Below are 23,714 nucleotides of genomic sequence, written 5' to 3'. Positions count from 1 at the left end.
AATGTGGGAGACCCAGGTTCGATCCCTGGTCGGCAAGATCCCCTGGAGAAGTTTCCAGAAAACTGGAAGCCCACTGGAATTCCAGAAAACTGGATCCCCATTCCCGTTTTCTTGCTTGGTGGGCTCCCTGTCCTGTGGTTGCAAGGAGTCAGACACAACTGAGCAACTAACACTTAACACACATCATATATACCCCTCAGAAATGGACTTCACCCACTCAGCATAATGCTTTGGATGTTTATCTCAGTTTCCTTCCTTCCTCCCTGTTCTAGTTAGTGGAGCATAAGAGTGAATCTTCAGTTTTGCGCTGGTGGAGGAAGTAGGTCTGAAAATAGGAGAGCATTGGAAGAATTCTCCCATTGTAATGAACAGAACTGGAAATAACAATCATGTGATAATGTTGGAGTCTTGAAGTTCTTCAGAAATCAGAGTCTTGCATTTATTATTGATTCATATATTTAATCATCTAATTCAATAAAAATTTATTGAACCAACTATGTGCCAGGTACTGTTTTAACCATATCTCTTCCACAATATTTTATATTAGCATCTTATTAGTATGTTGTTATTATTATTTTGTATTTATTTGTTTTTTTTGAACAGGGGTCAATTTTACAGCTCGCTCCAGGCCGTTTGCTGTCTTGCCTGTGACTCCATCCGAGAGATCCACCATCATCATGGCTGCTTCCTTGTGCTCAGGGGTCTCGTGGCTGGCTCTGTGCTGCCTCGTATGCTGTTGGTTTAAGAAAAGCAAAACCAGAAGTATGTAGATTGGTTTTGAATAAAAATACCTGAAAAAATATACCATTATGTATAATATACTATTCTTTTTCTTCCTGCAAAGAAACATATTTTATGAGCCTCTGTAACATATCCAACAGCGTGCAGTCAAATTGCTCAATTTATAGAGACAAGGATTGCCTAATCCCAAATAACAACAGCAATAACAATAATATATAGTAACAATAATAATAGCGACAACTCTTATTTTTTGAATACTCACCATGGACTGGGTTCTAAGTACTTTAGAGACTTGAGTTCATTCAGTCTTCAGAGCAGCTCTATCAAATAAGGACCGAGTACTCTGTCTGTGTTTCAGACATGGCACATGAAGCACAAAAAAGCTAAGTGACTTTCCCAAGTCTCACCACCAGGATCAAACCGGGTAGTTAGGTCCTTGCTAGATCCCACTCTCTGAAACACTGTGGCACAGCCCAGGTGACCTTCCAAAAGGCAAATTCTCTAGTCAAGGGGAAGTATCCTCTTCTTTTTCAGAAGAAGGAAGAGAGTGCTTGGGTTTTTTGTTTGTTTGCCTCTTTTTCCCTAGGAGCGTAGAAACTGTTCTTGGGCATTTTCCCAGAATCTGATCTTTTATTTTTCTTTTCTGGGGCAGTGAGATGGGGTTAGAGATGGATAAAACCCTTGTGGTATTAGGAGATACTAGGAAAACAAAGTAAAGTGATAAGGAAGAGTGGATATAAAAAGGCAGAATGAAGAGAGGCGAAGAAAGAAAGTGAAAAATTAAGACAGGAAAGAGCAGGAAGTAGGATGCCACCACCAGACAGGTCACTGTGCTTGGATTTCTGAGAGAAGCTGGAGAAGGAAATTCCACTAGATGCTCTTTATTTTGAGCCAAGCTTCATATTTTTAACTTATAAATTGTGCTGTAAAATGTGTATAGTGAAAAGAATGGTATTTTTTACAAACTTCTTTAATGTCTGATTTAAGAAAAGTCATCTGGATTCTCTTAGCAGCTTCTGCATTTGGTCTCTTGCAATGTATTGTTTTGACTGAAGTATCTGAAGAAAATTCTAGCCTCAAATAGATACCTCGTAGGAAAAGGAAGAATATTTTAATAACTTTTACATATACAGTAGATGTTCTTATTTGTTGCTGCACCCAAACTAGACCAGAGATACTTTTTGTATTCTGTTACATGAAAATGCACAAGTCTACCTTGTACTTTGAATTTTGCCCACAGGTGATTTTGAAAAATTATGTTTTGGCCCTTTGGTAAATGTTGTTTCACCGAGTTATATAGATATACCAAATGCTGATATTAATGTATTTCATTCTACAATTTTTAAAAAAAACTACATGTTAATATCAATAGAATTAGAAATTCTGTGAAGCTCATGGTAGTTTATAACAATGTTTGCTAAACTTCTAAAATTTCTGATGTGAACTCGACTTATATCATTGATGACAAATACTATCAATTGTTTCTTTGAAGTTACAGGCTCACTTCATTTACTTATAAAAGAAATCTCCCGAGTATCCAATTTTGAATAACCATAATTTGTCTTTCAGTTTTTCTTTCAAGTGCTTTCAATGTGAAATGGTGTTTCATGAAAAAAAAAATCAATCAGTTTTGCTCAAAACAATCACAAAAGTGCTTTTTCTTAAGACAATCATCATGTCTCTTGGCATGGCATTATCTGACATTATATTATAATTTATTTGCTTATCATCTGCCATCCATACTAGAGTAAAAGCTCTATAAGGGCAGGGACCTGATCTTTCATACTTACAATTGACCATCACTCCAGTCAAGAGCGGACTGAAGATATAAAGTCTTCAATCAAATACACACAGCTATATGAGTTCTGTGGATTGCACTCATGCCAGTTTCCTAGTTTTGATGTCATACTACAGTTAATATAAGTTGTTGATGTGAAGAGAAGGCTAAGTGGAGGTGCATGGGTCATCCCTGTATGTTTCTTTGACACTTTCTGTGAATCTATAATTAATTCTCAATAAAATCTGAGAAAAATACAGTAAGTTCCCACATATGGACAAGTTCCCTTCCGAGAGCACTTTCTTAAGTCAAATTTGTAGGTCCGACCAAGTTAGCATAGGTACCCAACTAACACAATTGGCTATGTAGTGTTGCACTTTACTGTAATAGGTTTCTAATAATTTTCACACAAAATACATAGAAAACAAACACAAAAAATAAAGCATTTAAAATCTTATAGTACCTTGAAAAATACAGTAGTACAGTACCACAGCTGGCATACAGGGGCTAGCATTGAGTAAACCGGCAAGAAGAGTTACTGACTGAAGGAGAGAGAGGAGGTGGGAGATGGTAGAGCCAAAGGATCTGCAGCAATAGGAGTTAGAGGGTAAGCTGCAATTTCACGCAACCCTGATGTTGATGGCACAGCTTCTGGTTTCTTGCTGGGTTCAACTCTACCTTCTTGGAGAAACGATCCAGTGATATCTGGATAGTAGCTCTTTTTTTCTCGTCATAGATGACACTATCGCACTGGATTGCATTCTGAGCAGCTTCTGCAACCTCTGTGTACTGTGGTACGTTCAGGTCCTGTGCCTCAAATGCCTCAAATAAAGAAAATCCTCTGGCCATTTCCTGCATCATGAATCCCTTCGGTTCTTTAGTTACTTCTTCCTCTTGTCTCCTTTCGTCCTTTCTCTGGGCCTCCAACTCCATCAGGTCTTCATGTAAGCTCCCTGTGTTGCATAGCAAAAAGTTCAATAAAGTCCGCTTAAAGATCTGGCTTGAAGTAAAGATACTGAGCTACTGTACTCTACACAGTACTCTACAGGGAAGTACACCAGAGCACAGCCACTTGTAGAGGATGCAATGATGTGACCATGTGCACCAGACACAGAGCTAACTTATGTGACTGGACATTCAAACACAGGCTCGAATCTTGGAAAGTTTGCAACTTGAAGGTCCATATGTAGAGCACTTACTGTACTAGGAACATTCTATAGCCACTCTGGTCAACAGAAAGATAACATAAACCATGTTCATTGTTATATAACAAGGCAGATAGTGTCATTTTCTAGTAGCCATTTAACCTAAAATTAGCTGGAGCTGAAGCTCCAATACTTTGGCCACCTGATGTGAAGAGCCAACTCATTGGAAAAGACCCTGATGCTGAGAAAGATTAAAGGCAGGAGAAGGGGGTGACAGATGGTTGGATGGCATCACGGACTCAATGGACATGAGTATGAGCAAACTCTGGGAGATGGTGAAGGACAGGGAAGCCTGGCGTGCTGCAGTCCATGGGTTCTCAAAGAGTCGGACACGACTTAGTAATGCTACTGAACAAGAAACCTAAAATATCAAAATAATATTTAAACATGTAATGAATATAAAAGTATTAGGCATCTTGCATTTTTGAAAAATCAGGTATGTATTTTATGTTTACAGACACATTTCACATATTCAGCCACCACATGTAGTGGCCACCATTTTGGACAGTAGTTTTATACCTCCATGGTAGTGGTCAGTATATGGGATTTTATTTTATTATTCCTTAAGCTCTGAGATGTTGTGTGCATTTTGTTGCACATTTATCACAATGATTTGGGGGAAGTGGATAAGAGAAATATCCTAACACTTATGCTAATTTGCAAAAATATGTCATTTTATTCTTAGAAAAAACCACTTCTTTTTTTCATTAATTTAGAAATAAAAAATGAAGAGATTTCTGAAACTCAGACTAGTGATCAAAGGAATCACAGCCATGTCTCACCCAAACACCAAGGGTCACAAGTAGAGACTGGAAAAGAAGTCACCATGATGGCAGAAGGTAAGCTTAAATAATAGGATGATTCCCACAAAGAGAAACAGACCCATGGTGTATGAACTGTAGCCTCCTTCTGGCTCTCAGTTTCTGAATCAATTTAGTTTATAGACCTTTCTTTAGCCTTTGTTATTTCTTCTCAAGGAAATTATACCCCAGCAAAAGAGCATACAAGTCCAGCTGATTCACTCACTTATTAACCAATGATTCGAGTTGACATTCATATATGTTTTTTCTTACTAGAAGATTATTGGTTTAACATTTGAATTCATTACATAAAGAAAAGGAAAACCAGAGTATAGGCATATAATCTTTCCCTCAGCTATTGCAAAGCTGCCAGTTTGGCAACATAATTGAATCTGGAACGAAGAGCCTGGAGTTGCCCAATACCAACTATGCAAATTAGATTGAATATAGAACCCTCAAGAAATGTCAGCTTTGTTAAGCCCTGCTTTGCTGCTTAGTCGTACTTTTTGTGAAAGGTATTATTTGCCTACATTGTGCATGATGCCAGATGATTTTTGTTTGTTATATTGTTAAATGGCCATTAGAATTGCTGCCAAGCAGAGAAAAGATAAGCATTTGTTTCAGACCAATGTTCTGTGTTTTTGAGGACACAGAAATTACAAAGACAATGGGCAGAACACAAGATGGATTTGCCAAGTATGAATATGGTGTATAAAAAATATTCAGTAACTTCCATAGATCTGAATTTTGAAACATATGCTCTAAAGGGAAAAATATTGCTTGTTTTCTAAGTAATAACTAATTATCATGATATTTTCTGCTTGGAAAGGAATCCAAATCTTACTGGTTCTGAGTGGATGTTTAACCAAGCCATAGCAGTCTGACGTCATTCTGCTTCTAATGAGTTTCATGAACTCTGGTGACAGTGTGTGTATCTGTGTATCGGTTTGTTTGCTCGTTTGCATTTTTTTTTCCACAGAGGAAATGAGGGTTTTTTTTTTTTTTAATTTCCTATCAAATTAGCCATCTATTTTCCATCCAGCTCCTGGACTTGCATCAGAAAGTAGTAGGAAATATGAGTGGGTGGGAGTGTGAAAGATGGAGTTTGAGAGAAGGGGGCAGGAACTCTTTCTAGATTCCATCTAAGACTACTTTGATTTTGGTTCCCAGAAGCTTGTCCATATCATGGCTTGCAAATTCAGGACAGGTGTTTGAAAATGGTCCTCGGAACCCAGCTCTGAGAAGAAGGGCATATTCAGCTGCATTCTCCAGCAAACAGCAGGAGTGATGCTAATCTTTCCCCTAATCTAATATGACCATCTACATGAATCTCAGTTTCCCAGCTTAAATTAGCTACATTACGCAGTCCACAATGCCTGGATGTTTTATTAAGGGACATTTTTTATGTGGTGGCTTATTAATAAATTATCAGGAATGAAACAAGGGATAGGGCTCCTGTGGATGAGTTTAGATTAAAGAGATGGGAGAATGAAAGAGGCCATTTTATTAGGACATCCAAGTTCAAAATAGAAAGATGTGTGTTCCAAACGCTCCCCTGGGGATCAAAGTGGATTTGTTTTCTTATCTTCTAAGCTTTGTCCACATCTTAAGAGCATTGTTTTCAAAGAAAGTAATGAGACATCTCCTGCTTTTCTTTGGAAACTATTACCAGCTATAAATACCTAATTACTGCTAGCTTTAAATAAATTTGGTTTTGTTCTATTATTACCATGACACTCTAGTTTCCTTTTCCTTCTGTGTTTTTAAACTGGTGGCATTTGCTGATCAAGTGATAGGCCTGTCTCTCTCATAAGCAATTTGCAAACACCAAGCATCACCATCAAATATTTAGCTGATAGAATCGAGCATTTCTGCTGTCCAGTAGATACAGACTATAAATTTATCATGTTACGGCTTTTACCAAAAATTGTATGTATGCAGCAGGGAAGGGAGTAAAGCATGTATCTATCCCTTGAATTTTACTTTTACCAGGGCATTTGACATAAGGAGCATCTGAGCCAGTTTTTAAAATTCACATATGCTTTTGTCACTCTGCTATTCACAAGATTTAGTGAATTACCAACCTCAGTTGGAGAGGCAGGAGAAGTTGACAATTAAGAGCATAAAACTTGGGCATCGGCACGACTGGGTTTAATCTGATTCCCTTGTTGACTTTACTTCATGGCCTCAAGAGGGTCAACTGTCCTCTGTGCACTTTGACTTCCTCATCACGAGAAATGTCCTAATAATATCACCCACACTCAGATGTTGTTATGCTGGTTAAGTGAGTGAGTATCACTGTAAGCATGGGGAGATTTCTGGCACATTGTGTATGCTGCGTGTGTGTTATTTATTATTGGTCTTACTTGTTTTTAGGACTCAGAGCTCTTCAAGACTTGACTCTACCTTGTCTTTCTCTGGATTGCACCCTCTTGCCCCCTCCTCACACTCACCTCCACCAGCTCACTCTTCCTGGGACTGGTCTAACACCTTCACACACACTCACCTGTGCCGTTTCTTCCAATAGGATTGCTTGTCATCACCCATTAGAAATGAATGAGCTTAAATTTCATCTTCCAATACAGATGAAACAAGTATGTATTTATTTCCTGATTTTTTTTTATACCTTTTAAGGTCCTCTGTCTGCAAAGTTACAAAGAAATGATACTTGGCCACCTATTCTTTATGGCTTTCTAATATGATTGGGACATGGGAATAATATTTTGGGGAAAATGAACAATTCCAGGTGATAAACAAAAAAGTGTAATGCAATCACCATAATGCTAAGGAGAGAAAGACTTTCATTATCCTAAGTTACATGTTTAGTCTCTCCAGTTCATAAATCATATCACACTGCTTCAAATCCCATTTGCTAAAGGCTTAATTGTAGAGTTTGCACACACTTGGGGTCCACAGAAGAACCAAGAAGGAGTCCTGCTATGCTCTGTGGAAACTCAGCTTTGTACCATTCTTTGGCGATTGTTCCCTTGTTCCCCTAGTTTGGTGAATAGCCCCCAGACCTCCCAGGCTAGATACCTCAGAGTTACCTTTAACCCTTGGCCTTCCATTACGACCTTGCCTTGTGGCTTGCTAGTTTTATCGATTCCATCTCTGCAGTGTCTTGGTTTACATCCCTGTTTCCTCTACCTACTCCACTTCCCAGCTGCATCTTCAGGTCAGTCTCAGTTAACAAACTCCCTACAGATGTCCATCCTCTATTCCCTCTCTTTTCCTGCTTGGACCCTGTTCTCTGTACATAACTTAAGAATCTCAGTTCCAAGACACACTTCTCTCACATAACCATAAATCTAAATTTTCATTCCTTCCTTCCAATCCCAGGTTGAATATTTTTTCTCTTTTTAAAATTCAGCTATCCAGAAGGAATAGTCCCCTTTTCTCAACTTTTGTGACACTTCCCTTTTATTCACTAAACACCTTTTATATGTAATATAATTATTCGTGTTCATCTTGTCCCGATGCCTCCGTATTAGGTCTGTATCTTTTCTAACGCCAGAGGGCATTATAACATGAGACCATTGATGAACGTTGTTGAGTGAATGAACTGAACTGTTGAGGGAATGGTGAAGGCAGAAATAGAATGGATCCTTCTCCATTTCCCCTCCCCTTATCACAGACCCCTGGATTCCAGCAATTCCTACAATAGCTGACAGAAAAAAAAGACCACTCGTCTCCTCTAAAGGAGATGGAGAAATTTTATTCTGGTTCATAAGATTAACAACAGGATAATGGCTGCACATCTTTTGGGGTCTTGAATTCAGTTCAGTTCAATTGCTCAGTCATGTCCAACTCTTTGCAACCCCATGGGCTGTAGTACGCCAGACTTCCCTGTCCATCACTAACTCCTAGAGCTTACTCAAACCCATGTCCATCAAGTCAGTGATGCCATCCAACCAACTGAACTTCTGTGTCCCCTTCTCCTCCCACCTTCAATCTTTCCCAGCATCAGGGCCTTTTCGAAAGAGTCAGTTCTTTGCATCAGGTGGCCAAAGTATTGGAGTTTCAGCTTCAGCATCGGTCCTTCCAATGAATATTCAGGACTGATTTCCTTAAGGATTGACTGGTTTGATCTCCTTGCAGTCCAAGGGACTCTCAAGAGTCTTCTCCAACACCACAGCTTAAAAGCATCAGTTCTTTGGTGCTCAGTTTCTTTATAGTCCAGCTCTCACATCCATAGGTGACTACTGGAAAAACCATAGCCTTGACTAGATGGACCTTTGACGGCAAAGTCATGTCTCTGCTTTTTTAATAAGCTATTTAGATTGGTCATAGCTTTTCTTCCAAGGAGCAAGCATCTTTTAATTTCATGGCTGCAGTCACCATCTGTAGTGATTTTGTAGCCCCCCAAAATAAAGTCTTTCACTGTTTCCATTGTTTCCCCATCTATTTGCCATGAAGTGATGGGAACGGATGCCATGATCTTAGTTTTCTGAATGTTGAGTTTTAAGCCAACATTTTCACTCTCCTCTTTCACTTTCATCAAGAAGCTGTTTAGTTCTTCTCTTTCTGCCATAAGGATGGTGTAATCTGCATATCTGAAGTTATTGATATTTCTCCCGGCCATCTTGATTCCAGTTTGTGCTTCATCCAGCCTGGCATTTCGCATGATATACTCTGCATATGAGTTAAATAAACAGGGTGACAATATACAGCCTTGATGTACTCCTTTTCCTATTTGGAACCAGTCTGTTTTTCCACGTCCAGTTCTAACTGTTGCTTCCTGACCTGCATACAGATTTCTCAAGAGACAAGTTAGGTGGTATGGAATTCCCATCTCTTGAAGAATTTTCCACTGTTTTTTGTGATCCACACAGTCAAAGGCTTTGCCATAGTCAATAAAGCAAAAGTAGACGTTTTTCTGGAACTCTCTTGCTTTTTCTATGATCCAGCGATGTTGGCAATTTCTAAAAGCAGCTTGAACATCTGGAAGTTTACGGTTCATGTATTGCTGAAGCCTGGCTTGGAGAATTTTGAGCATTACTTTGCTAGCATGTGAGATGAGTGCATTTGTGCAGTAGTTTGAGCATTCTTTGGCATTTTCTTTCTTTGAGATTGGAATGAAAACTGTCCTTTTCCAGTCCTGTGGCCACTGCTGAGTTTTCCAAATTTGCTGACATATTGAGTGCAGCACTTTCACAGCATCATCTTTCAGGATTTGAAACAGCTCAACTGGAGTTCCATCACCTCCAGTAGCTTTGTTCATAATGATGCTTCCTAAGGCCTGCTTGACCTCACATTCCAGGATGTCTGGCTCTAAGTGAGTGATCACATCATCATGATTATCTGGGTCATAAAGATCTTTTTTGTATAGCTCTTCTGTGTTTTCTTGCCACCCTTTCTTAATATCTTCTGCTTCTCTCAGGTCCATACCATTTCTGTCCTTTATTGAGCCCATCTTTGCATGAAATGTTCCCTTGGTATCTCTAGTATCTTGAAGAGATCTCTAGTCTTTTCCATTCTATTGTTTTCCTTTACTTCTTTGCATTGATCACTGAGGAAGGCTTTCTTATCTCTCCTTGCCTTTCTTTGGAACTCTGCCTTCAAATGGGTATATCTTTCCTTTTCTCCTTTGCCTTTCGCTTCTCTTCTTTCTTCAGCTATTTGTAAGGCCTTATCAGACAACCATTTTGCCTTTTTGCATTTTGCTTTTTGGGGTCTTAGCATGGGCAAGATGTGATGCCTTCCTTGTAGGTGATGCTCTCTGCTGGCCACCTGAGTTCCCTCTCCCTGTGTTCCTGATGACTCCCTCTGTCTTTGTCATAGAGTTATTGCTGGAGACCTCAGTACTGCCTTCTCCACATAGTACCCTGATCTGTGGCCTCTAATCACTGTGTGCTTGTGTATGTGAAATCCATGTCCCCAGTGTTAGTGGAAAACTGACAGGTGAAAAGGCGCCCCATACCATACAAGTGCAACTGTAAACATTAACTTCATGGATTCTTCTGTCTACCACATTTGAATCCTACTGACTATATGGTGTGTTTTGTGAATGTAAAATAAAAAGACTATCAATTTACCTTTTGTAAGTACAAATCTATAGAAATGGCAGGGAGAGGAGAGGAGGGGGCTGACCTCAAGACATCTGGAAGCAGAGAAGAGCAAAATAGTTCGGGACCAGAAATTGCCCTCAGTTCCCAAGAAAGTCAAATTGTATTTGGAAGTTATTAATAAATAGCATGTCCATGCCATATAATAAAAAGATATGAACATCTCCTAATTGAAAAACCATAAATAAAATCTATCACTTATTCTTTAAAGAAAACTTTAAAAATTATTATCAGGAATAAAAGCCTGCCTGGTAGATAAGATGGGGAGTTCCAATGCTATTTGCAACCAAGATCCACTATCATCATTAACAATGGAATATTAGAAAAATTTCTACTTAAGTAATGATAAAGTACAGAACTCATTCTTACCAAAATTTTATAACATATATATTTGGAATGGGAAGAAACAGTCAAATTTAAAACAAAATTTAGAGGACAATTTTGGAGAAAATGCATGCTGATTTGCAGAAGATTGTTTAATGATAACTTAAAGATTTAACCATTAACTACTATATTTATTAATAACTTGAGTAAATTAGTCAAATATAATGTCAGTCTAAGCAAAAATCATATTGTATAATCCAGGGGTATACAGTTAAGAAAGATAAATATAAAATAGTGGCCAAGGAATATGCTGTCTTGGGGAAAAACAAGAGATATGTGGGACTTACACAAAAAATAAGCTGTATTTCATTGAAGAGTTTAAGGACAAATACATAGGGAATTACTGCACGTTTCTAATTAGATTAATTAATATTGTAAAGACCATATTTATTTCTAAATTAACTTTGGTTTAGGAATCCCTGGTGGCTAAATGTTTAACACCATTTCAATTATTTTGTACAGAGTAGAACAGTATAAAATGATTCTAAAATTCTTCAGAAACTATAGATCAATGACAGAAAACTAATTTTTTACAGGAAATGGGATTTTTGGTAATGGGAAAAGGAAGTTCAACCAGAGACATAATACTTATGTCACTATTTTTCAGACAGTGTGACAATGATACAAGAGTATATGAGCATTAGGAAAAATAATCTCAGTTAGGTGTAAATATAGATATTAGGTATAGAAATGATGAATTAGGTAAGTTATGATGAAGATAATAAAAATAAAGGAAAACAGAAGCATCCATCTATTAATGGGGCTACAAATTTGACTTCTTAGAACATTTAGTAATCTAGATTCATACTTCAGAAAATTACCAAAGTAAACTTCGAGTAGATTAATGAGTTGAATTAGGTTTACTAAAATATAACCATTGCTAGAGTATTGCAGAAATAATAAAGTGGAGATCACTTATGGTATAATGTGGAATGAAAGGCACTTTTTCTTTACCTTTTAAAAATTTCCATACTTCATGCATTTCCTATTAAAAATAGATAATAATTTTTCATTTAAAAGAACAAATAATGTAGAAAAAACATAGGTGATAGTATTTGTAATGCATGCATGCTCAGTCATTAAGTTGTGTCTGATTCCTTGCGACCCAATGGACTATAGCCCACCAGGCTCCTCTGTATATGGAATTTCCCAGATAAGAATACTGGAATGGGTTGCCATTTCCTTCTCCAGGGGGATCTTCCTGACCGGAATTGAACCCTTGTCTCCTGCTTTGGTAGGTGAATTTTTTACCACTGAGCCCCCAGGGAAGCCCAGTACTTATATTTGTCATTAATAGCAATTTTTTCCAATTAATAATTTAATGTTATTTATTAATTATTGTGTATATCTTCTTCAATATGTGGGCAGGACTGTTCCCCTTATTGAAAAATGAGAAACCAAAGTGGAGTCTATTCTTGGTTGATTGATTCTTTTTTTATTTTTGGTTGATTGGAATCTATTCTATGTTGGTTGATCCACTGTTCATCTTTCTGCTTTAGATCCTACTTAGGCTTCAAGATAGAGGAGCTTATATTGGGTCTTTCACACTGAATCCGAGTCATCCTACACTAAATGCAGTACATGAAGACTAGGCTATAAAAATAAAGACAGGGAGTGGTGCAGAGGGAGGGGATATTCATTGTTAATTTCCCCATTGCAAAAGAAACTGGTGAGTGAAGTAAGTTTGATAGAGGAAGATAAATGCTGTTGGATATCACTTATTTGTGGAATCTTAGAATATACAGCAAACAGGTGACGGATCAAAAAGCAAGCAAAAAAAAAAAAAAAATAGAGGAGGGAGAAGAAGAATCTAACGACTACTACCCACACAAATCTTTAAAATCATAGGCTTAGGATATTGGTTGCCCAAGAAAGTTCTAGAAGCCAAAAGAGGTTAAGGATATCTAAGAAAAATTATAGCCAACTGTGGATGAACCTGCATGGACCCCAAACCACCAAGCCTTTCTTTTTCATAGAGTAAGGATATATGTTCCCATAGTCTCCCTGAAACTTGATCAAACCCACCAATAGGACTCTAAGAGACATAGAGGGGCAATGTGAAATCCTATCTTTCTATTTTAATGGGGATTCACCAACAAGGTGGAGGTAGAAAGGAGGCTTGCTGTTGCATATGTTTTGATACTCACTGTTCTTCCTTCCCTAAGACCCAAACATTCAGCTGAATGCCTTAGGACACATATCTGCTATAAATTCATTTTTTATCTAATTTGTCTGAGATCTAAGCTTCCTGTGGAGGTCCAAGATCAAAGGATCGGATTCCTTCTGATGTTGGCGCTGACATATAATGTGTGCTGACTTAGTTCTGTCTATAACCTCACAGTGGGAGGCGGCCAGCCTCCCTCGACACCTTTACACAGCGCACTTTCATTTCGGCTGGGGAGTCTGTCAGGTATGTTGCTGATTGGAGCTGCCATGTAAATAATTCATGGGAGATTTTTAAATGTTTTGGGGCTTGCAAAGGAAAGCTGCGCTCGTGTTAGTCTTTCATGAATAGATGCAGACTCGAAGAACAAGGGGGAATAGATTTCCAAAGACGGTCTCTCAAAAATAGGATAACAATATCTTCAATGGATTGAAAATAGGTGACTTGCAGTGTTTGATTCCCCTTACATGAAGTGGTATTGGTTTTACCAAGGGATAAAAATTCAAAGCCCATTTTCCTTTTTTAAGTTTGCTTCTACTTGACAATTTATTATTCCTATTCTTTGGTTATTTGCTGATCTTGATAAACTATGTCTTTTCCTCCTGGTGGGAGCGGTAATTATAGAGATGACACCAAACTCAGGACTCAACATAGGGCTGGGCTTAATAGAGGGACAAGGTTGATGGCAAAAAAAAGCTCCTTCTCTGAGGAACTCAAAAGTCCTAAGAGGAAGATGAGACTGTCATACAAGGAAAGGTGACTAATAATAGAAACAGTTGCACAAGTCAAATGAGAAACTCCAGTCAACAAGTATTGAGGAGTAAATCAATGCCTTTGAGCTGTCAAGGAATAGTTCTGGAAGGATTTGAAGTCCCATAGGGAGACTAGGATAACCTGGAAGCTCTAAGCAAGAGAATTATCCTATAGTTAGGGGACCATAGCAGTTACAAGCTAGGAGAAAGGACTGTGGAGGAGGAGAGATGTGGATAACATGGGTTTCACAGAATATTAACTGACACATCATCAAAACAATATAAACAACATGATTACTTTATCTTGTTTTACTGTTCCAAATCAGCAGTATATTATATGTTTCCCTCTCCAGGGGATCTTCCCAACTCAGGGATCGAATCCAGGTCTCCTGCCTTGCAGGCGAATTCTTTACCATCTGAGCCAACAGGGAAGCCCTTGTTTATATATATATATAGATAGATAGATAGATAGATATAGGTTAAACATATTTATGTTACGATGTTATTTATATTTATATTATGTTATTTATATTTATACAATAATATTGTCTCTTACACTATGATACAGACTTGATGATTCTCTGCTAACATAAGCCAAGACAGGCTCAGTAAACTGAGAGAGAGGTATAATACACAGGTTTATCAATTAGCATTTACCTTGTATATAAAAGTATGTATGTATAAAAATTCATGTTAAAGCATTTGATGATGAGAAATTAGAAAACCAGGGATGGGAGATGTCAGTGACAGTACTGCCATATACCTCTCAGGGGTTTAGGGTAGTTCTCAACCTTTTATTTTACTCTAAGGCACATGGAAGGTGACATTTCCACATGTGCCACACTCTGATGCATGTATTTAGCCAAGCATTCTTCTTAACTCACCTTTGCTAGCTTTAATTGTACACAGCATTGTGTGGTTCTCCCACTACAACTCTGGAGTCATAAATCTTGACTTCTATACAGTAAGATGTGCTATTATGTTATTTGTGGTCCTGAGAAGTTACTTAATCTCTGTATCCCTTCTAAAAGGGAGATGATAATAACACTTACTTCAGAGGGTTGTTGTAAGGATTAAATTATGTAATATATACATATATAAAAAATTACATATATATATAAAACCTGGTGCCCAGCATGTAATTGCTATAAAAGTATTACTTTAAATGATTATTAGCCTTTCTCTCTTCAAGGAACACATACTGGAATGTAAATGTATTAGTGACATTAACAATCTTGAATTACCTTTAATTTGATTTAAAAAAAAGTAATAAAGTTATTTTAAAGTTGAACTATAGCACTTTATTGTTTATAAAACTAGGTTGATACATTCCTCAATACCCAATGAATTGTGAGAGTGAGACATTCATGAGTTAGGAAGTACTTTATGAAGAAAGAGAGAAATTTGGGGAGGTAAGTAAAAGAAGGCAGAGGGTTTTGAAAGACAGTGTGGAAAAAATATTTCAGGCCTAGGGTGTGTTTTAAGATAATTCTTATAGGTGAGTAATTCTATATACACACTCTTATAGATACTTGTTTATATATTTATCTCTGCATATGTTTCTTTTATAAAATAAAATATATTCAAATTGTGAATTTGGCATAAAAGTCAGAAGTATTAATAAGACTGGTTTTGCATTTATTAATACAGGTGTGAGTTAACCCACATGGTAAGGTCTGATTCTAGCCTAATTTTCATATTTAAGCTGCCATGCTTACAATGAAAAATCCTGACTGACTTATTGTGAACATTGTAAAAGTTTTTTCTGGGAAGCTATATTATCAAATTTGTATTAGACAATTTATATTAATTATCAATTAATTAATTGATGGGTGTGGGAGACATGGGTTTTTTGAAAAAGTGTGTACTCCCAACGGTATTTAGAAATTGGTAAGTTGATATAACTCAGTCTTTAATTATTTGGTGATAGCTTTTCAGGAATGGTAAATATGCGAAACATGCAGTCTTTCAAGCAGATTGAGAACTAAGTCTATTTCTTCTCCTCCTCCTTGTCTCTCACAGATTTGAGGATGAAGGTTATGCTGGCCAAGCTGAACCAGCTCCCCCACCAGTCCCTGAATGGCGTGTCCAGAAGGAAGGTGAGCCACCGCGTGGTCCGAGAGGAAGGCGGCAGCCGAGAAGAGGCCGCTGTGCCCGCTCCCAGTATCACCAGCGTCCCATTGCACGGGAACACCCATACTCCAGGCTCTCCTGCTCAGCAGGCGTACCTGCAGGAGAGTGGGGGCTGGAAGGGAGCCCAGGAGCAGGTGCTCAGATACCAGCTGGCAGGCCAAGATCAGCTGCTGCTGCTCTGCCCAGACCTCAGACGAGAGAGGCAGCGTTTGCAGGGCCAGAGTCAGCTCGGCAAGGGGCACATCAGTCTAGGGCTTTCCCAGGAGAAGCCAGGCTCCTGTGGGGCCACCGAGGCATTCTGCCTCCATTCAGTACATCCAGAGGCTGTTCAGGAACAGCTGTGATTGAGGAGGGGTGAGGACACTTGGGCTGAAAGTTCTAGTGTTCAGAATATGTCTGGATCACAGTGAGCAGGGAAGATGAGGCCTGACCATTTGGACTAAGAAGGGAGAATGTGCGCGTGTGTGCTCAGTCGTGTCCAACTCTTTGTGACCCGGTGGACCGTAACCCACTAGGCTTCTCTGTTCATGAGATTTTCTAGGCCAAAATACTGGAGTGGGTTGCCATTTCCTCCTCCAAGGGATCTTCCCAACCCAGGGATCAAACTTGTGCCTCCTGTGTCTCTTGCACTGGCAGGCAGATTCTTTCAGTTCAGTTCAGTCTCTCAGTCGTGTCTGACTCTTTGTGACCCTATGAACCGCAGCATGCCAGGCCTCCCTGTCCATCACCAACTCCCAGAGTCCACCCAAACCTATGTCCATTGAGTTGGTGATGCCATCCAATCATCTCATCCTCTACCATCCTCTTCTCCTCCTGCCCTCAATCTTTCCCAGTGTCAGGGTCTTTTCCAATGAGTCAGCTCTTCGCATCAGGTGACCAAAGTATTGGAGTTTCAGTTTCAACATCAGTCCCTCCAATGAACACCCAGGACTGATCTCCTTTAGGATGGACTGGTTGGATCTCCTTGCAGTCCAAGGGACTCTCAAGAATCTTCTCCAACACCACAGTTCAAAAACATCAATTCTTCTGCACTCAGCTTTCTTTATAGTCCATACATGACCACTGGAAAAACCATAGCCTTGACTAGACGGACCTTTGTTGGCAGATTCTTCACCACTATGCTATCTTGTAAGCCCAGAAAGGAGAATAGGGATTCTGAATTCTTTCTTTTCAATTTTAACATGGAAAATAGTCATATAAATGATGTAGGTTGAAACAACATCTGACATATCTTTTTTATTAATCATGAATCTTAGTCCAATGCTAGGCAAATAATAAGTACTCAAATACTGATTTTTTTTACTTGTTTTTATCTTAAGCTGGTTATCTTTTTGATTTTGCAATTTTAATAAAGGTATAATGTTGATTTATTCAAGGGCTTCCCCGATAGCTCAGCTGGTAAAGAATCTGCCTGCAACACAAGAGACCCCAATTCGATTCCTGGGATGGGAAGATCCACTGGAGAAGGGATAGACTTCCCACTGCAGGCTGATTTATTATAGTAGGGGATGGTATTAAGCCTCTTCTAGGAGAGGGTCCCCAACCTCCAGGTCACAGGGGTCTCCAGCCTCCTGTAAGATCAATGGCAGCATTACAGTATAAATAAAGTGCATAATAAATGTTCTGCTTTTCCATGAAATTGGTAGCAAAAGGTTTAGAGACCTCTGTTCTAGAATGATTACCCACAGTGCTTTGGGCTTCTCTTATTGAAGGGGTCATGACAAAGTCTGGTTGGCTACAGCGGTTTCTGCAGTGTTAGAGTGAAACATTTCTTTATCCTATGGGAATATTTGAAGGACAAGAGAAGACCCTGCTCTCTGGTCTATCAGAGCTTACCTTCCAACCATAAGGCACCTGCCTGATTTTTTACAAACTGATTTTATTTTACAGCTTAAATTCAGTCATTATTAGGAGCCTACAGTTGAGCAAACACATCATCTTTGCTCCTCATGAGTATTGACACATGGAAATTATATTCTCCTGGGCTTTGCTGATATTTTAGTTAAGGACAAGGATATAAAAATAGCAAGTCTGAGTAAGGAAATGGTCCGTGGGCCACAGTAATTCTTTCAATAGTTCTTTCTTATAATAACTGAGTCATATATAAAAGTGGAAGGAAACTATTGGGAGAACAGAGATGACCAAGTGGCCAAGTGGATTATCAGCTCACTTAATTATTAGAGAATTATTAGAGGACTGTTTTTTGGGAAAGCTAATGCATGGCAGAGATCATATCATATGCAGCCTCTCTAGGCTTTGTGCTGGGGGTTCAGATGGAAACCATAGCAGAGGGTTAACCATGTTGATAAGTTGAGTAAGGATGTGAAAGGGAGCTTCACCTAATTCACACATTTGCAGAGGGCCCATTTGTGTCCAAACTAAATGATACTTTAAGCAAGCCCAACTGTGTATCTGGAAGATCTTTTCCACCAATGAGTGAAGCCAAGACAACTAAGGTAAAGAAAATATCTAGAAAGAACTTGCTCTCAGCTTTTATCTAAACCAGGATTTTCCAGTCTCTGAAAAATGAAAGGGATGTCTTATGTTTGCATTAGAAAAGAGGAAGGAAAAACACTCTTCTATGGCAGAATTTTAAATAATAACGTCCTGGAATTAGCTCCAGAGGAGGTACTACTGGCAGAAAGTCGTCGTCCTCTGAGAGCATCAGTGAGAAATTATGTCTCACTCTACACAAGCTGGTGGGAAAGTTCTCAATTTCTGTGTCCTTTAGATGTCTTACTGACATCTCAGACCTTAAAGCTGCCTCTGAAAGGAGGTAGGCAGCCTTCCCCAGGACATTATGCTAGATTCTCTGGGTCCTCAGAGAGCTATGCTTATTTAGTACAAAAGCATTTGTAGTTAAGGCTTTTGAGAAATATAAAAACTGCCTACTAAGGGTCTGTCTATACACTCTCCATTCACCACCTCCAATTCCAACCTACGTGTCTTTCCTGAGGTCTATACTGTTTATCCAATTGCCTACTGAGAGCTTCCACTAGATTTATCCTTCAGATGATGACAGAAAGTCATCATTTGAAAGCATTTGCGAGAAAGTATGTCTTCTGCCTTCCAGTATTACATTGCCTTCACACAATACATGGCATGACCGCATTCAGGTCAGATATCTAGAAATCACCGACTTGCCTTTTTCTATCTAACCCTTCCCCAAAGTCAGCTACCAGATGTCATTTCTGCACCTTCTTTACCCTTCTCCCAATTTCTACTATCTTCTTATCCATCCCCCATGTACTAAACCCTGATCTTTCTGGAAGGCAAGTTTGATCCTATGCTTGTTTGGGAACAGCCAGAGTTGACCTATTAATTTTATGCCACCAAAATTTAGGATCCCCAAGTCCAGAATGGATTCTTTGGACCTGAATAGCAACCAGAATTATCCAGAGTAACATGCAGGGCTCTTGCATGTGTCTTGGGATTTCAGAGTCTGGCCAGAATCCCCAACCCATAGTTAAGGCAGTCTTTGTTTTCCTCCTCTAAAATGGGAGAATTGGGTAAATGCTAGAGGCAAAGGGAGCAGTTCTTGGTTCATTTATGTCTGAAGATAAGCTGATTAGATAAAGCCAACCCCAAACTTACTCAGACCATTAACACAGGGGACTCAGTAAATGTTTCCCAGAGTATCAAAACTTACCCTTTCTTCAAATAAGTAATTTAAAATGTCTTGTTCCTATGTAATTTCAAAGAACTTCTTGTCTCTTATTTCTTATTTTGTTTGAAGGACTCCTTTCCCCCAAGCTATTGAACAAACTAAAATTCTAGACAGTTCAAAATTATTTGTAAATATTTATGGATGTTAAAGCTGAGAGGGATGATGGAAGCTGGAGTAGTTTTCATTATCTCTTGAGTTTGGGGGATTGTGTTCAGGAAAGGTACCACTCTGACAGAGCTTCACGTGTCTCTCAGAGAGAAAGCCTTGACCAGTCTCACCAAGGTTGTATTCTGAAGCAGACTTGCCCATCTCATTACCCAAAGAGGCTGCTGAGTAGCAAGAGGTTTTAGTCCTTCGGAGCCCTCCCCTTTCAGAGATTATTCAGTTGAGTGATTCCCTTCCTTCTAGCAATCTAACTCTGAATGTATAAAATTACTGTACATTGAAATGTATGCAAACCATATGCAAAATGAGTATGATGAAACTGAATGTAGATCACATGCAAATGTTATTCAACCAAGCTTCTATAAAATGTCATGTACATGTCAATAAAAGTAAAGAATTTTAATTAATTCTGTCATTTAAAATTCATGCATTTATTCCATGTTTTGTTTCCAGAACTTGTATTCAATGTCAATTTTGAAAGAACTATAAGCAGAAGGAATTACTGTACTGAATGTGGAACAATTGATTTCAGCTTACACTATGTCACTGTGACCAATTACAGACATATTTGAGAGACAAACTACATTTCCAGAATGTAATTTTTTTTTAAAGGGATAAAGCATCTTTTTATAAAGTTAAATGAGGTTTAAATGGTCAAATATGTAGATTTGGTTGTTTACAAACATTTCTTCTACCTCAAAACAGACTGGAGATTTCTTTGCTTGGAACAATTTAAAAAAAAGAATAGATTCTGCCCATCAATCTGGTCTGCTTTGAGACAGAAATTTTGTTTAACACATTTGTAGGACTTTCTAGAATTTACTGGCATTTGACTTGATATCTCTGTGCATGTGTGCTCAGTCGCTAAGTCGTGTTTGACTCTGCCACTCCATGGACTGTAGCCTGCCAACCTCCTCTGTCCATGGGATTTCCCAGGCAAGAATACTGGAGCAAATTGCTATTTCCTTCTCTAGGAGATCCTCCCCATCCAGAGATCAAACCTGTGACTCTTGCATTGCAGGCGTATTCTTTACCACTGAGCTACCTGGGAAGCTAATTTTTCCATATCATCCCTCATTTCAGTTTCAGAAATGATTACTCATTTATTATTATTACTATATCTTTTATTTTAAAATGAGCAGCCATAACAAGAGGAAAGAAAATCAATCTCCTTTCAAAAATGTGAGAAATAGCATTCTTCTCTCCACTTTATAGTAAACAGTTACTGAATCCTTACAATGGTGCAAGGCAAAATTGGAAAAAAATTAATGTATCTGCTTCTTTTTAAAAATTTCCTTAATTTAGTGGTACGTCTATCCAGTAGAATGACTGATGTAGAAAATTATTCAAGATAAACCATTAGGCTAAAAAACATAAAGCAAGTTGCAAAAAATGTGTATAATGTGCTTTTACCTATAGTTGATTTATGTACAGAAAAATTATGGAGAGATAGCCAATACATATTTTAACATGAGCTACCTTTAGATAATGGAGTAGGGAATATGAGGAGATTTGTACTTCATATTTTATATCTTTTTAAATGTCAATATTTTCTTAAAATATGCTACTAATAAAAATAAAATTTAGAAATATTTTCTCCATGTTTTTATTGTCCAAAGGTTAGCAATACTCAGGCTTAGAAATTGCTTATGGGAAAAAACTTTTACAAAGAGAGAGGACATGAATATCTATGGGAGAAAGAGAGTGGACGGAGAAGATGAAAGGACTGGGAAGAGAGCCCAGGGATGAATAAAAGGAAGAGTAGGGAAAATCTCTGAGTGAGGAAAAGAATGTTGCATAGTGGGCAAGGATTAAAGGGCTAACAAGTCTATTTTCTCATCACAGTGTCCCTGGAATATCATACAGGGCATGTCACCGAGGGTCCCTCTGTGTGAAGGGCCTTAGGGTACAGGTGTGTATGTCTATGGGCTCAACATCTCTTAGTAAGATTCGAATATGAAGAATGGCTTTTCCATTATTCATATCGAGGAAACAATGGGGAACCAGTTGCTAACCCTAAGTCACGAGTGGACCCAACATGACACTCACAGCACTTGGAATTCCTACTGGCTAACATGACTCTCACCAGATCAGTGCCACAGCCTGCACTTCCTCCAGCCCTGCTCCACAAGGACTTATTCTAAACCAAGACCAAGTGGTGCTCTAACCCTAAACACAAAAGCTGCCTCTTGGTAGCAGCTGTCACAGTGCACTTATTAAGTGGACTCCAGAGACTCAGACTTTTGAGAGATAGAGGTTTAAGTCAAAAGGCCATGGGCTTCAAAGGGTATGGTGTGAGAAATAATATGCTCCAAAGTTTCTTAGGGACTTCACTGGCAGTCTGGTTTTTAAGACTTCTCTTTCCAATGCAGGGGGTGCTGGTTTGATACCTGTTCAGGGAACTAAGATCACACATACTTCACAGCCAAAAAGACCAAAACATAAAACAGAAGCAATATGGTAATAAATTCAATAAAGACTTTAAAAGTGGTCCACATTAAAAAAAATTTTATTTTATTTTTTTTTAATTTGGGAGTAAATAAAAATTCCTGTGTGCTTATCTACAATTCTGACAACTCTAGAAGTGCTATAATTTGGGCTATACATCTAGTAATACCAACCATTTTTTCTCTTTGGAATTTTTTTCCACCTACCTTTATTCTATTCTCAGGGATGCCACTGACTCAGTTCTCACCTCTCTTTTCAACATCATAAATCTCTTCCCATCCACTGGGTTGTCCCCATGATTATCCAACATGGTTGAGTAGCTTCCACTTAAAAGAAAAACAAAATCAGACATTCTTTGATTCTATAGGCCCCTTCATATCTCTTCCCATTTTCTTAACCCATTCCATTAACACTGTTTGAGACTTTTGTTCACAGGTTAAATTACTTCTTCTGTTTTCATTTACTTTTCCAGGCATTCCAATACACTTTTGACTCCTCTGCAGAAGAGGCTGCTCTTATGGCAATTACCAGCAGCCTCCATATTGCCAATTCTAAAGAATGATCCTGTCTTCATCCTGCATGTTAACTCCATCCTTTCTCTTCCCCATTCTTGAAACAGTTTCCTCTCTTGACCTTTGTGATAACTTCTCTCCTTGATTCACTCTTACGTCACTGAGCATAATAAGCCAAAGACTGAAGGCTCAACTTTGATTCTTTTTTAAAAAAAATATTTATTCATTTTTGGCTGTACTGTGTCTTTGCTGCTGCACAAGGGCTTTCTCTAGTTGCAGTGGTGGTGAGCAGAGGCTACCCTTTAGTTGTGGTGTGCAGGTTTTGTATTGTGGTGACTTCCCTTGTTGCAGGGCATCAGCTCTAGGAGATGCAGGCTTCATAGCTGCAGCACATGGGCTCAGGAGTTCTGGTTTCCAGGCCCCAGAGTGTGGCTTTAGTAGTTGTGGTGCATAGGCTGACTTGCCCTGTGGAAGGTGATGAACCATGGATGAACCAGTGTCCTCTGCATTGCAAGGCAGATTCTTAACCACTGGACCACGAAGGAAGCTCCAGACTTTGATTCTTGATCCAAAACCTTGTGAGACCCCAAGAAAAATATCTCATTGAGCCAGCCCAGGCTCAGATCTGAGCGCTAATATTGAACCAGTGGGGTGTATCTTTTCTGAACCCCTTTGTCATAGACAACAGCAGCTTTCATAGTGAAAAACAGCCTGAGTATAAAATACTGGAATCGCAATCTTTACTCTGTGAAATTCTAGAAACATCAACCCAATACTTTCTGACTGTAGTGTTTCAGAAGAGATGTCAGAAACCAATCTAAGTTTGTTCGTGTCTAGGTATGACTAAAGATCACAGGATCTTTTTTCTAGACTACTTTAAACATTTTCATAATTCTCTCCA

General features: G+C 38.6%; 1 protein-coding gene across 8 annotated transcripts in view; it reads left to right on the top strand.

Moving 5' to 3' along the window:
• Positions 1 to 21,143, top strand: part of PKHD1 (PKHD1 ciliary IPT domain containing fibrocystin/polyductin) — a 432,300-nt gene extending 411,157 nt beyond the window's left edge. For 7 of the 8 annotated variants that reach the window (XM_065912087.1, XM_065912089.1, XM_065912090.1 and 4 more), the window contains 3 exons: positions 604 to 762; positions 4,440 to 4,562; positions 15,911 to 21,143. In XM_065912087.1, coding sequence (XP_065768159.1) covers positions 604 to 762; positions 4,440 to 4,562; positions 15,911 to 16,365 — 737 coding nt within the window. In that variant the 3' untranslated portion in view covers positions 16,366 to 21,143. Of the gene's footprint in view, positions 1 to 603; positions 763 to 4,439; positions 4,563 to 9,592; positions 9,799 to 15,910 lie in introns of all 8 variants that reach the window. The other variant, XR_010660007.1, reaches the window with a different exon arrangement.
• Positions 21,144 to 23,714: the final 2,571 nt, after the last annotated feature.

This window comes from Muntiacus reevesi, chromosome 20 (genome assembly GCF_963930625.1).
Source record: "Muntiacus reevesi chromosome 20, mMunRee1.1, whole genome shotgun sequence".
Lineage (NCBI taxonomy): Eukaryota > Metazoa > Chordata > Mammalia > Artiodactyla > Cervidae > Muntiacus > Muntiacus reevesi.
The sequence above is the reverse complement of the archived record's forward strand: the minus strand, read 5'-3'. Positions and strand labels throughout refer to the sequence as shown.